Source organism: Fringilla coelebs, assembly GCF_963513975.1.
Source record: "Fringilla coelebs genome assembly, chromosome: 3".
Taxonomy (NCBI): Eukaryota; Metazoa; Chordata; class Aves; order Passeriformes; family Fringillidae; genus Fringilla; species Fringilla coelebs.
The window spans coordinates 78,621,819-78,637,370 of NC_140030.1; the positions used below are offsets into that span (position 1 = coordinate 78,621,819).

Genomic DNA, 15,552 nt, shown 5'->3' on the forward strand with positions numbered 1-15,552 from the left:
GCTAATGGCTTTGCAGTGATCCCAGCTGGCTCCCTTGGCTGCCCTGGATTTGTGGGGCTTGGTTCCACAAACACGGGGCTCCAAGCAGCTTCAACACTGTTCCTCTAGTGTGCGTAATTCCTCATTCCCACAAACCTCCCTAGTGAGGGCTTAGGGACAAGGGAAAGCAAGTCTTACCCCCAAGAGTGAGGCAGAGGTGACCTCTGCCTTTTCCATGCCCTTGCCAATAGGTTTCCTTCCCCACTGAGCAGCTGGAGAGTCTAAGGAAAATGTGTTCTTCTGCTGCCAGCACACTTACGAAAAGCTCTTTGTGTTCATCGTTACAATCCTAAACATTTTCAGTGCCATCTGAGCTTTAGTTTCCCTAATTACTCTCCTGAATGTTTGGTCAATATCCTTTTATTTTGTACAAGTAGCCACCGTCTCTTTCCACCTTTTCTTGCTTCTTTTTGCAGCTGAGCTTAGGCAGGAGTTGTTGCTTACCCATGCTGGCCCTCTGCCTCACTTGCCTGACTTCCACACACTGGAACAGATCACTCTTGAACTGATAAATCAGGAGACTGATAAATCTGCTCTTCAAGGCCAAATCCTGAACAAGCTGAAATCTGTTCTGCTGAAGGCAGTAATTCTATTATGCTGAAGCTGTGCAGTCTTCTAGGATTTGGAACAGAAATGTACCTCGTGCTACATAATAATTACTCCAAAGTCGGAATAAATTCAGTAACTGCCATAGCAAAGAAGCCATTGCAAGCTTTACTTTTATTTAATGTCTTTGCTTGTGAGTCAGTGCATGTCTGTGAAATAAAGCTGAAAATTATAAGGATTGCATGCCATAATAAATTCTGCTCTAATGTAACACTAATTGTTATTGAACACAGCATAGCTGCACTTGCATTCCCTTCATCTTTATTCCTCTACTCAGCTCACCTGCACACTTAGGAGGAGGAAGGCTACAGTCTGCACTAGTGTACTTCACTTTCTCATCTCTCAGTGTGGAGCCTCTTTTGCCTCTTAAGCCTCTTCACCACAAAAAGTTTGTAATAAATCCACAAGATGATGCCATTTCCCAGTCCTTTTATTTTAATTTTTGAAAATAAAACAAATTATTTGAAATCATCTGAGCAGAGCTGGTGCAGGAATAAGCTGCACACATGAACAACTGCTCTTCAAGACCAGACCAACAGAAATACTCATTAGAAAGAGCATTTTGAAGAACCTGTCTCTTCAGCAGTGCTCCTTTCTTAGAGTTCCAAGGACATTTTCTGGAATTTTGTCTTATTTATGATTATTTGAAGAAAATTAGTCTGGTTTAAATGGTCTAGAAAAGGAATCCTTAGGATCAAGAGGCAACTTACTACTCCTAAATGACATTTAGAAGAGAACGAAGAAATTGCTCACCTGCAAAAAACTTGATGTTTGGGGATTCCATTTCTCTTCTGGCCTCCCATGCCATGTGTTAAGTATGCTTAAGCACACCTGAAAAAGTGACATTATTAATACCACATACAAATATTATGACAAAATTGTTCTGCTTGGACAGAACAGAATGCTGACATTACATTTAATTTTTTTTGACAAACTTTTTTACAACAGCATTCTAAAAGACAAATTTGTTTCCTATCACAGAATCAATGAGGTTGGAAAAGACCACAGGGATTACCAAGTCCAATCTGTGATAGAACAATACCAGGTCAAGCAGATCATGGCACTGAGTGCCAGGTCCAGTCTTTCCTTTAAACACCTCCAGGGGTGGTCGGTGACTCCACCACCTTCCCTGGGCAGCCCATTCCCATGTCTAAACATCCTTTCTGTGGACAAATTCCTCCTAATGTCCAACCTAAGACTCCTCTAGTACAGCTTAAGACCATGAGACTACTTTGAAAGGAAAACATAAAAATAATCTGGATAACAAGAACAGCATGCTAATAAACAGACAAGACAAGGCAGATTACTTTTGCTCACAGGAGACCTATGGATTCTAGTGGCTCCAAAAAAAAATGAATTATGAATATTGTCCAATTCTCTACCTTCTGCTTTAAATATCGTTATAAAACCTGTAATTGTGCATTTTGGAGACAGTAATTCTGCTTAAGCATGTAAAAGGTGTTTTCTGTCACACAGACTATCAAGAAATTGGAATTATTCCTCAACTTTTGTGACCAATCTGAATGTCAGGGAAGTTTATGGTGGTCTTGAATTTTATTGTGACATGGAACAATCCAAGACAGAGAAAACAAAGAGACAAAATGAACAGAAGAAACTTAGAGGCAAGTATTTTCCAAGACTTAAAACTAGACAAAGAAAAATGGAGATAAAGTCTCCACTAGGAATTATCTTCTGTCTCCACATAAATAGAAAGCAAATGGAGAAGAAGAGACAAGGCACTCAGCAAAACTTCAGCTGCAGCTGATTTGAAGCACACTTTGTCCATGGAAAGGGTATTTCAGCTAGCTAAAACAGATTTCTGACTGATTCATTTAGCAGAAAATGTTGGAAAAGAACATTTTTCTCAGTCAAAAGTACTTGCTGTTTTGGTCCAATCCAACTCATAAAGGCTGGATCTCCAAAAATCTGCAAGACTATTTAGAAAGGAGGTAATTCCTACTTGAAACTGGCAAATCCCTCTTTATTTCCTTCTGAAGACTGGTATTAACCAAAGAGCTTCCTCCTGTACACTGGGAGTGGCTGATCCATAATTTGATCAGAAAAGGAAAACACTTTCATCTGTTTCACTTCCTTTTTACACCTAACACAGGATCCCAGCTGACTTACCTTGCCATCATTGTAGAGGTTTGGATTAAATCTCACGCTGTGGCCTCCAGTTGTTTCCAGATTGACAAGCGGAGGAGAATTCGGATAGTCTTGTGGGAAATACACATCAAATTCAAAGCAACCATTTGCATACGGGGTGTCTGCAGGACCAGTAATGAGAACCTACCAGAGAGAAAAAAGAGAGAGAAAAAAAAAGAATTTAAAATCCCCACCCTTGTATCTATCACACAGTTGAGATTTTGTAAGTTATATGAAGCATTTTATTTCCACCTGCTGTGTAGCAGGAATTATTATTTGACCTCATAATCACACACAGGCTGTTGGTCTGTTCATTCTGATACTGTGCGTAAGCAAAGCCCTCTGTGAACACTCATTTCTCCAGACTACAAATGGAAAGCGAGACAGAAGGAGCTGAAAACTCTTTCCAATTGGATGCTATTTGCAGAATGTTTTTTTCAAAATACAGGTCCAGAGGCATTCAGTGTACTTCTCCATACCTACTGCCTGCTGCTTCAATGGTCACATGTGAAGATACATTTGGACCATAATGGAGCAACAGCACTAAACTTTTCCCTTTGGAATATGTGAAAAAGAATGAATCCTGTTCTGTGAAGACTCATTGGCCAAAAGAACGCTCCTGGGGCAGATGGGCTCTCCCTGTCCCTGCCAAGCTGCTGAGAAATCAGACTCAGACTCAAATACTACCGCTTACATTAATGCCTGGACAGCAATTAAAGTGGATGTGAAACATTTCTGGTTTTTCCTAAGATTTCAGGCAGCTTCCTGAACACTTCTATGCCAAGCTGGAGAGAGAACTAAACCCAGCTTTGCTTCCTTACCTTCATTATGTCGAGCCTCTCCTCGTCACAGCGCACGAAGACGCTGGACGACGAGGAGAGCGGCAGGGAGGTTGACAGAGTCACGGCTTCCTGGGCCAGGCGTCGGGCCCTGGCAGCGCTGTTGGCGTCGCTCGCGTTTTTCACCTGAGACATGTAGTGGTAATTGACTTTAAATACCAACTTGCCATCATCGTCTTCGGAAACCATTTCAAATGTATCTGGAAGAGAAAAAATTTTAACGCGTCAGGAAAGGAGGGAAGTTTGTAGTGGATTAGTCTTGGATAAAGATTATGAGCATTAAAATCAGGAGAGTTTAACTTGCATCACAGTAACTCAGAAAACACTTTTTTTTTTTTTGCAATAACAGCAATCACAGAAACCAAAGCACTAACAGTGCTGGGCTGAAACAATTTCTGCAGCTAATTTACTAACTCTCATATGCAACTTGTCAAATATACACCACTCCCAATCTGGAAAGCTACCAGCTATTCCCAACCAGGAATGTGATGATACATACAAATACATAACAATGCTAATAATGGAACCCTTGTGAAGCCAAGTGCCAGCGGTATTTCTCGTGTGCTGGTGGCAATGTTATTGAAGAACCATGAAAAACTACACTGGAGCTGGTTTTCTTTAATCACTTGCTACACAAAATCTGCAGCACAGCTGCCAGAGGGAAAAGCTCCCACTTCCTACAAACCTTCATAACTCCTACTCTTGGCATACACTCCACAAACATTTGTGAGGAAAACCTCTTGCAAATACAACAGCAAAGAAATGTGACTGCAAATGCTGTCACTGCAACTCTAAAAATACTCAGTGAGCATGTTTTTGCAATAGTTTTATAGCTCCTTTTTAGATAAGATACTATTAGTTCTTTATGAATTTTTTTGTAACACATTCCTTTTATGGCTAAAATAAGGACTGATTCCCATCACATCTTCCAAATGCAATATATTGCACTTTTTGAAAAGACACAATTAACTTTATTGCAGTTTCATTTAAAAAACACATTTTGAATTGAATTATTTTCTATTTTAAAAAATAACATATATGAGCTTTATATATAGATAAATAAATAAAAATATATATACTACTCATAGATGAGCATTAAAAAACATCAAACATTTCAATGTAATTTGAGAACTGAAAGACTCACCAAAAAATTATTACTGTAATGAAAATATGAACACCATCACTTCACTGAATTCAACTGTCCCTTGAATTACCTTAGTGCATGCTTTAAAACATTTCTTATTAGTTAAAAGAGTGCATGAGTTGGTAACCTGAAAATATGGATATACAATTTTCCTCATGTTAAAATTATCAGTGGTCAGATATGCAAGACAGTTGATAACTTTTAAAATAATAAAGGATTTTGTTCAACAGAACACACATTTCTTCAGTGTCTGCTTTCTAAAACACATACATTCATACTTCTCAACCTACCAAACTGGAGTTTTTTCATGACAGCCACATACTTCTCTTCAAGGGATCGTAAAACAGACAAAGGCTTGGGCTTCACAGCAGCCTTTTTGGAGTATTCAGCCATCTTCTTTTCTGTTGTGTAAAATGTGATTATTTGTAATTAGCTATGTAATTCCAAGAAAAGCACAGCAAGTGTTGACATTTTATGGTTACATTCTTTCATAGAGACATCTCAAAACTGGGCATCACTTAGGGTATACAAATCTCTTTCTCACTACTGTATATCATTATCTGAGCAGCTTGGAGTAAATAGAGATCATAATCTCGGCTTAGAAATAAGTCACAACACCTGCTGCTTTTTTGAATATTCTTTTGTTGTTTCTTTTAATTTATCTTTTTTAATTTCAAATAGGAAGTATGACATATGCTTGTGTGGATGCTATTCCCACATGCATTCCTGGACTCTCCAAAATCAGGAGCTGATTATACATACCTTTATAAAATGCACTTCCCTGATTCAGCTACTTAATCTTTAGTTTACATTACTAGAAAACCAGATGGTCTTTTGAGGTTCAACCCACGTTACAGATTTTAGTTCTGCATTCATCTACCTCATAGTAAATCCAATTAATAAGATTTAGTTTCAACAGAAAAGTGTTATTACTAAAGGTACTGTATGTTGTTTTCTGCCAAGAAAATAATAATAAAAAAGGTTCTACATAATTGTGTGGAAGCTGTTAGGTGTCCTCTAACTTGAATTATTCTGTTTCCTTGATCAAAACACTTAAAACTTCCACAAGGTTCCAACCCTCCTTTGAAAATGCAGTTAGCAGCTGGGGACAGGAGGGAAGTGTTTTGTCTTGCCTTTAAGCTGATTTATGAGTTATCTGTAAATGGCTGCATCACAGACAAACAGCAAGAGCACTTATAGAAGTGTTTGTGTTTCACCTTGGTTTGCTTGGCGCAGACTGGTGGTTGCAGCATAAACGATCTCCGCCGTCTTCTGGATGTCTGGCACCAGCAGGGTCAGTCCCTCTGGCTCCTGATCAGAAGTATCTGCCTTTACTCCTGCTTTAGCTTTGTCTTTTTTAGACCTGCATGGGGCAAAGAAATAGGATATAACCTGAGAGAGGATCTTTCAACCAGACATACAGTATCCAGTGCATCTGTCCACAGGGAAAAATAGCAAAGATAATGGATTGAGACTAAACCAAGCCTTCTGAAATGGAATGTGTCTCTGTACCTTCAGGTTTGTCACTGAATGAGGCAACCAGCAGTTCCAACACTGAACATGCTGCCTTGATTTGACAAACAGATGTGCAGCTGGTATAAGCAGTGAAAATATGAACACAAAACTAGCAATTCCAGTACAGCAGTTTCTGTTTCAACATTTCAGGCCTACCCTTCAGGTTGACCGGATGTCTGCACACCTTCACACAGGATTAGAAAACATTACAAAATCAATCTAACAAAGATCATGTCATGAATATGCATTTTATCCTTGCAGATCCTTGTGCAAAACTAAGTCCTAAAGAGGTGACAAAATGCTCCTTCCTGTTATACAATACACTAGCAATTACTGAAAATACACTAATGATAAAACTCTACGAAACCTCCAGTAAAAATTCACAGCATGTAGATGAACATCAACCCAGGCACCAGAGGACTGTGGGTCAAACACAAATTTTGTCTCTGCAGTTCTCGTCTGGGCTACAGAAATGTAGAGCTTTTATTTCAATAAAGAGTTCAATGTCACATAATTTTAAGAGCCTTAAAATATAAAAAGCATCTAGGTTACACTGGATGTTTATAATCCAAGTACTGCAAATCAAAACGTCAATTTAAACACCTCAAATTTTTCTAATTATTTGAAAATGCAGTGTATTTTCAAATGCATGTGCATAACACTGCTGTTTGATAGAAGCTAGCTGCATAGCAATCATACATTTAAACCTCTAGATTGTGACAATCCAGTCCTTACCAGCACAGATAGTCAACTGCTGAAGTGAGGACAAGGGTATTTGATACGAATGTAACCTAAATGTGTGTATTTAAAAGCTTCTATGTTTTGAGAGCTAACATAAATTTACACTGTCATCCTGCAAAACTTGGGAGATTTCAATGCTAACAACACCCAAATTATTTTACAACAATTTCTACTCATTTTTGTTTCAACAGCACTCGTTCCTTTTGAGACCCAAACAAGTTCAACAGCCAGGATGAAGTGGTTTTCTCTTTCTCACTAGCAAACCAAGAAACTATCCCCAGGAGTAAAACCAGCAATTCAACGTTTTGATATAGCAAACATATTTTACCAACTAAAACCTTTCTGTGTTTTAATGTAGACTGAAATTGTGCATTATGAATGACTCTCTAAACTATTCAGTAGAGGTGATTACAGTAGTACTGAATATGGTCTCTGAACTGTACCTAATCAAATGAGAATATCCCTAGAGAGCATTAATAACAAAATATGTTACTGTAGCACGGTCCATTTTCCCTGTTCCAGATTTAATCCAAAAGGATGTTAGCCCATTGCAGACTTCAAGCTATTCTGAGCTTTCAGATAGTCAAAGTTAGGAGGAATTGGAGGCATCACAGCCAGCCCTAGGCTGCATTTGAAGAACATTGTATGACAAAAAAGCAGCAGCTGCATCTCTCATGCATACTTTCCAATCCTTATTATTGCATTTTTCCTTGTGGAAAGCTAGGCCAGTATTTTTTAAAGAACATACTAAGCACTTTCAGAAATACGTATTCAAACCTACTAAAACTCAGTGATAAACTGCTTTAACATCATGCACATGCTAGCAGCTACCAGTCCCTAGAAAGGTATACAGATTTAGATCTGCCTGCTATTGATGCCGAAGCCTTAAGCTATTTGCTACAAAACCCTTGGAGAAATTCTGGCTGAAGTAAAATGTCAGTGGGCATTATACAAGAGAAAGATGTGTGAAAAGCAATAAACAAGTGCTTAGTGAAGGTACTGAAAGTATAATTAATTCTTACACATCCATTTTCAAAACAGTGCTCTTGTGGCTCTTCTGTTGTCCAATTGCTTTTACAATTTAGACCACTTGTTTGGTTTTCCTCCTTCTATTTGGTCTTAGAATCAAAAAAATCAAGGTGTTGGCCTCATTAAGCAAAATGCTTCACCACGTGCTTAAAAACTCCAACTGACATAATGAGTTACTGACAGCAACTACCTCAAAAGACAAGGAATATATATTAGTTGAAGCAGCAGGGAAAGGAGACATCTACTCAAATGCAAACTTTCAGTACCAATAATGTTATTTCCTCTTGTTCTCCCTGCTGCCCACAACAGCTACAGTTCAGCCCTTTTGAACTGTCGAGAGAGAACGTATTTCACTAACATCTCCTGTGCCACCAGGGAAAGGAGATTCTGTGCATTGCAATCATGAGCACAACAGAAAACCCCTGGCCTGGCTCTCCTCAAAAGAGACTTGAAATCCTGTGTTTGCAGAACAGCTCTACCCTGACAGCTGTAGTTATCTGGGGCTTGTGTGAGGGTCTACATTATCCAGCTGCCTAACTTCTGAGTCAGGCCACACCTGTGGAAGAGCAGTTTAGGAAGCAAAATGCAGGAATAAATCTGACTCAGCCATACCTCTGCTCCATCCAAGTCTCATTTTTTGTCCTTGACTCTGCCTAATCACGGATTTCAGCCAGTTTCTTTGGGAGGATAAGATAGCTGGTACACAAATTCCCAAAATTAGACATACTGCCTTATCAACATTTAGCTTCCTCACACAAGTGTTCCTTGTATATTCTAATGGTTAGTTAGGCTAAAGGTAAGGCTTTTCCCCCACTTCTGGGGAACAAACCAACTGATATTGCCATAGCATGCAAGACTCCTATGAATGATGACATCCAGTTTTTTCTTCCCCCATCTTGTCTTCCTAGCTATATTTGATTCAAAAGAACACCAACTTAGTGTGATCCATCCTGCAAAGTTTGTGAGATCACAGAATCACAGAACAGTCTGGGTAGGAAGGGACCTTAAAGATTATCTCATTCCAAACCCCTGCTACAGGAGGGACACCTTAAACTGGATCAGGTTGCTCAGAGCCCCATCCAGCCTGGCCTTGGATGGGGCATCCACAGCTTCTCTGGGCAACCTATTCCAGTGCCACACCACCCTGAGAGCAAAGAATTTTTTCCTAATACCTAATCTAAACCTACTCTTTCATTTGAAGCCATTTCCCCTTGTCCTGTCACTACACGGTCTTTGTAAAAAGTCCTTATCCAGCTCTCCTGTAAGCATCTGCCTCATTATTTTATTCTCTACTTTAGCATTATTCACAAATGTTGGAAAAATATAACAGCTCTTTACAGTTTCTCAGTTTATTTACAATCAGCATATGGAAAATCAAGTAATTCCCTAGACTCTAGATGGGAAAATCTGTCCATGATTCCCCAGCCATATGTACTCTCACACTGATGATAATTTTTAAAGCTCACGGAGTTTTGTGACCTGAGATAGAAAAGAACATCCCTGGAGACATGAACTATTATACTCAATTTTCTATTTCTTTGACATTATAAGACCACAGCAGCCCTTTATGAAAACATATCCTTAAAACATGTTTATGCTTTTGGCTATTAAATGACTATTAAATCATGCAATTTAAAAAGAACAGGTGCACTGTAGGACAAAAATCTTGCACTAAACAGCTCTGGAGCAGATGGAAGTGTGAATATGGTCTCAGTACCCATCTCCCTCATGTAACAAAACATCCCGGTCTGAAAAATCTAAAAGCCTGTTTAGTTCCCTAAACTGTATGCTTATAAAAGGGCTGAGACAAAAGTGTAATTCAAAGCCCAGGAAAAGGTTCAAAGGACTTCACGTATCACCAATACACTGGGCAATCTTAGAACACACAAAGTAAACAAAGGTCAGAGTCACTGTGAGGGTCCCAGTCCCTCAGGAACGTCAGAAGGCCTCCATGAGCCTGCTGCAGCCTTGTGGCTGCTCTGTGGACCCCACAAAATAACTGAACTTCCCTGGGCAGATTCAATCTTGGAGTCCTCCAGTGCCAAAATTACAGCTCTACTGAAAATGACAGTCCATAAACTATATCTCAACGTGACCTGAAACACACGGTATTGCTCTGTGCCCACATGAGAAAAGCAACCTGATGACTACTCTGCCATTTGTGAGCACGTATAATGTGGGCAAAGCCCACTATTAGCTGAGAAAATGCCATTCTCCCTTCTTGCTGTCATCTCCAGTGCTGCAGTCCTGCCTAGATTAATTTTCTTTCCAAGCTGGGTGATACTCGAGTGATCCAGAGGCACCAGTAGGGCCCCAGTTTGAGAGAAGCAGTTGCTGGGAACTTTACAGCTCTCTCAATACTCTATGAAGGAGGAGACAAAATAGCAAAAGTGAAATCATAAAGCCAGTAAGATGCTTCAGCTTGTTCCTTGCATTCTATCAGCCTGCACAGAAATTTCTGTATGCAGCTGACTAGCACTTTAACAAACTCCTGAGCTTTAATGCAGGAAAAACCTTTATCTAAATGTTATGACTTCCAGAGTGGAGGAGGAGCAAAATATTATATACAGACACAGAAACTTCCCCATACAGTTTTTCAGCCACTGAAGAAAAAGCAGAGAAAATGTCAACCCCTATTTAAAGGGAAGACAGTCACTATATATTTGCTACAAGAGACAGCAGCGTACATGCTAATAATTTAAGCCATTAATTTAGCTTGTGCTAGAGATGACAGCCTTCTCTTTATGCTGTGCTAAATGAATAATGAATTATACACTCCCAAGGCAACTTTAATTTTCAAAGTCAATTCTAATACTTACTCATCCGTGCCTGGTACTTGGAGGTGAATGTGGTGATCCAGAATGATACCCTTATCAAAGCATTCACAGAGTACAGCCAATGAAGCATTCAGCCCCGGTGCCCCACTGGGACAGTGCTTACAGCACAGCTTGCTTAGTCTTAGTCTGGGGCTCACTGTCTTGGGATAAAACCACCATGGGTTTGCAACCACAGCCCTCATGGACTCCACATTCATTCCTTCCAGTAATTCACACTTGCTCAAATAAATGTCCTGAAATCAGGCAAAACAGGCAAGGGACTGACTTTGCAAATGACCACTGGTGAAAGCTGGTAACCTCCTCCCATATGGCTCCACCTACCCCACCTTGGGGCTTGAAGCACTATTTACAGACATTCAATGGAAGCGTCCCTGCAGACAACCATCAGCTCAAAATGTGAGTTTCAGCATGCAGCAGAAGGAACTGATAACTGGTTTTTAAAGAAAAATAAATTAAATCAAATTAGGCCTCGATTCTTGGTGCCCAGTCCTAAAGAAAAATTTTTTTGCTTGAAAAATGCAATCTTTCACATAAAAGTTCTCCAAAAGAGCAGTGAAAAGCCATAGCGGAGAAAATACCTCAAGCCCACCTGGTTGTATTCCAGCATTCCCCATGAAGCACAGTTGGGAATTTTAGAGGTAAGCTTGCTAGAAACACATCACACGAATGAGCCACCATCTTGTTTTGCCAGAATAACCACTTGGCACGAAGCTCACCCAGCAGATGTTGGTTCCAATGAGCCTGCTTTGCCACACATCAGCAGCAAAGGCTCAGCCACCACAGCAAGCTCATGTCTTAAACTCAGCCCTCATGGCAACTCATTCCAGTGGCTTGACTGCTCTCCAATCACTGATGGCTTTGACTTCCTAGCATTCAAACAGCCATGAGAAATCATCTCATACCTAAATGTCTTCTCCATTATCCAGAAATGTCTCAATTTTTTAATAGAATACTGTGGCCTTTGAAAGTAAAGGAAATTCAATGCTAACTGAAGTCCAAAACCAAACTGATCCTCTTCAATTCTGGAACAAAGTGGACACTCCCAGTCCAACATGGAGATGACATTTGGCAGACATGCAAGTCTGCTGCTCAGAGGATGTGATGTTTTGCCTTTGAAACTAGAACCCATAATTTTGGGTTGTTGTTCTGCCAATTTGATCTGAAAGGAACAGCAGATTGTCCCATTTAAGAAATTCATGCCAATACTTATATTTCTGGCATACTTTCAACTAAAACGCTGAGAATTCAAGCCTTCCACCCCAGTGACTCCAGGCTGTTCAGTCTGTTGATGTTTTCATCCTTGTCTATACACTGCTTCAAACACAAACTGCATTATGCTTAAACCACCCAGTAAAAGACAGGCTTTCCTTTTGTATAACAAAGCAATACAAGAAAATTGTACAGATAACATACAAAGAATGAACCACTGAATTCCTATCAAATCCATCTAATATTAAAATAATTGTGACTCTAAAACTCCTCTTTGCTTCCAGATCCTAAGTTGGCACTGAAGAACTACTCATACTGTATTTACTTTAGGAAATAGAAAAGAGGCTATGAACAGTAGGTGCACACCACTCTAACAGAGAGACTTTTTAGGCTTCAGCCTGGGGAAGTGACATGAGAAGATACAGGTTTCCATGGCCATTAAAGCCCCGGCTAATGGATGACCAGATGAGCAAAGAAAAAACAGCCAGTAATTCTGGTGGAGAATTACATACACAGGTATTGGAAATGGATTACACAAAAGCCAAGTTTCTTTCCTATTTTAAGAAGATTACATATACTATGAGATATATAGATAATATTGCCAGCAAGCACAAGCTGACTTTTTTAGGTGGGTATCCAACAGAAAGAACTGGTTTTTGTCCTTCCCAGTTCTGTTTCTTTTGCACTACATTAGCAAAAAAATATCCCACTACAGGTACCTTACATGCTTGATAAGCAAGACCTGCAGTTTCAGTCAAGAGGGATTGGAGAAATTGATGGGTTAAGTCCAGTTCATCAGGAGCTACTAGAAAGAGTTCCCAATAATGAGATTCTTCTCAAAAAGTCTCTCAGGTAATGGCTGGTAAATATTCTGAGTTCATAGTGGGAGAAAGAACATTCTCCACACATTTTTTCCTGACATTTTATTTACCTTCTTCCTATGATATTTCAGCATATGCTTAGGGACAGCATTAAATTTTGCAGAGAAGGACAGGTTGTTATTTCTTAAGAAGCTGTCTTTAGATTGGAAGCAAGTAAACAGAATCAAGAAATCAACTAATTACTGGAAACAGAAAATTATTAAAATAAAGAAATGAAAATTTGCATTCCAACATTGATAGTTATCATTGAAATGACAAGAGTATGCAAATCTACCAGCTTATGTCTGTCATACCAAAACCATTCCCTGTAAATAGCACAGTAAACCAGACAGATACATACAAATACAAATCTAGAACAAACAGATGGTATATTCTCACTCTGGATGGCAACATCCATTCAGAGAAATATACAGAATTCAATCTTCTTTCACTTCTATATTCATAAGTAAAAGCTTGTCCTGCTCCAGACAGAACAGGGTTAATTTTGCAGTATCCAGGAGAGGGCATGGCCAAGACTCACAGGTTACTGTATCCCACCTCAGACCATTGCTGGGGCAGGGGAAAGGGACTCTCATCTGGGAAGAAGGGGTTCCTTCTGGTCAAGTAAGTGTGGTGGAGGGAGCAGCTGGGTGGTGCCAGTTCCACACTGGAGGGAACAGCTGGATAATGCCTGCTCCAGCTGGAGAGAGAGGTAAGGGTGGTATAGCTGAAGTTGGATTGAGCTTCATGATGAGCATTCCTACACATGAATCACTCTCTCTTTTGTACACTTTAGTTAATAATATTGTTGCTGTTTGTTCTCTTACCTCATTGCTGCTTCCAGTAAATTGTTTTTATCTCAACCGTGATTTTTTAACCTTTTGTGCCTCTAATTCTCCTCCCCAGCCCACCACAGGGGGAGGGGAAGGTAGGAGCCAGCAAGGGGCAGCGTGGTTTGGAGTGCCTCAGTGGGAGCACTAAACTGGGAAGTACCACTCCTAAAACACAATACAGTTTAAATGAAGGGCAGGGCTGATAGAAGTGCTTACCTCAGTCTGTTGGTGTAGGTATCTACACAGGTCTTCATTTTAGCCAACAAGGTCCCAACAGAAGCCTGGGACTCCAACTGCTCTTCCTCCTCTTCGCTGCTTTCTCCTGACAGAGGAAGAAGTAACGGCACCATGGATGTGCAAGAGGCAATAGCACGGAGCAATTCCAGCAGAGCTCGGTACAGGGGAACGTGGCGAGCCATATCCAAAACTGCAAGAGACAGGCAGTTTACCAAAATTACTAACACTGGAGACCCTCTCACTCCTAGTATGGATGTTTCAAATAGAAAAGCTACATTTTAGTAATTCTTAAAATACTAATGAAATGTAATGATAAAATACAGTATTTTGTAGTTGTCATTTTCAATTTGTGTTGTAATGGACCTGTACAGAAAGAAATTTACAAGATACCTGGAAAACAACGATTAACAAAAGACACAAGAGGACAAAAGTGCTAACGAGGTATGGAACAGGATTACCACATGCTATATTAATTTCTAGTACCTTAATATACAGTTCTGGCTCAAATTGTATGCTGACAGTTACAGTAAACAAAAATCTATGGAGTAGCAGAGTAGCATTTGCTGAATCTAACAGCATAAGCACATATGAAGACTTGCACATCACCCACTTTATTTACAGTCATCTTCTCCTTTGGGAAAATTTCTCTGCACATTATTGCAAAAGTGTTTGTGGCTCTTAAATAAACGAAGTTATCTACTCAGTAGAAGTCCAGTTTTGCTTCTTTTCATGAAGAAAGGATTGTTTTAAAAACAATTATGTATCCTGCAGAGCATGCAAATTTTATCTGCATATATATAAACCACAAAACAGTAAAGATGAGTAAGACCATATACTAGGCAGGCAAACCTCACTGTCTTAGTGCTTTTCAGTGTGATATATAAGTGTTGCAGAAGTAACTGTGGGTAGAATATAGATATCAGCTCCTCTGATTAGGAAAGACATGCAGAGATACACAATTCTAATGGATTCCCGAGCACCACATTGTTTATTTTTTTTCTCCACTTGTTTGGACAAATATGTAATGCATGTCATTTCAACTGACTTTGTATCATTAATAGAAATCCCGAAAATGTAGCAATAGACAGATACTTTAACACAGCTGCTTCCTCTGCCCCTAGGACATGCTATTTTTAACCTAACTGCAGAAAATATTTGCTCTAGTTTAAAGTATTCACAAATGACTGAGTTTATGATAAAATAAATTTATTCTTTTTCCAGCAAAAAACGCCAGACAACAAAAAGTCCCTGACAACTTGCATTAGGACAGAACAAAGCACAGAAGAACTCTTTAATGTTTCATTTAGCAAATCTCATCCTCCAAGCTAAAGCAGATCACAGACTTTCAACTCCTGTCACCAAACCCTTAGCTCTAAATACAGCAGGATGGGACAGTATAAATAGCCAAGCTAAATTCAACAAGCCAGTTTATGCAGGTTTAAGGCTGGATTTATATCTGCCAGGAGTTCTTTGATCAATGGCTTGCTATTTGTCTTTTGAATCTATTACAATGGCACA

The 15,552-nt window shown here is 39.5% G+C and overlaps 1 protein-coding gene across 3 annotated transcripts in view; it reads right to left on the reverse strand.

The window, feature by feature from the left end:
• Positions 1-15,552, reverse strand: part of BIRC6 (baculoviral IAP repeat containing 6) — a 175,574-nt gene that overhangs the window by 8,910 nt on the left and 151,112 nt on the right. For all 3 annotated transcript variants that reach the window (XM_084202068.1, XM_084202069.1, XM_084202067.1), the window contains 6 exons: positions 14,014-14,224; positions 5,991-6,136; positions 5,064-5,174; positions 3,612-3,829; positions 2,773-2,934; positions 1,399-1,476 (listed from right to left, as the gene is read on the reverse strand). In XM_084202068.1, coding sequence (XP_084058194.1) covers positions 1,399-1,476; positions 2,773-2,934; positions 3,612-3,829; positions 5,064-5,174; positions 5,991-6,136; positions 14,014-14,224 — 926 coding nt within the window. The remainder of the gene's footprint in view (positions 1-1,398; positions 1,477-2,772; positions 2,935-3,611; positions 3,830-5,063; positions 5,175-5,990; positions 6,137-14,013; positions 14,225-15,552) is intronic.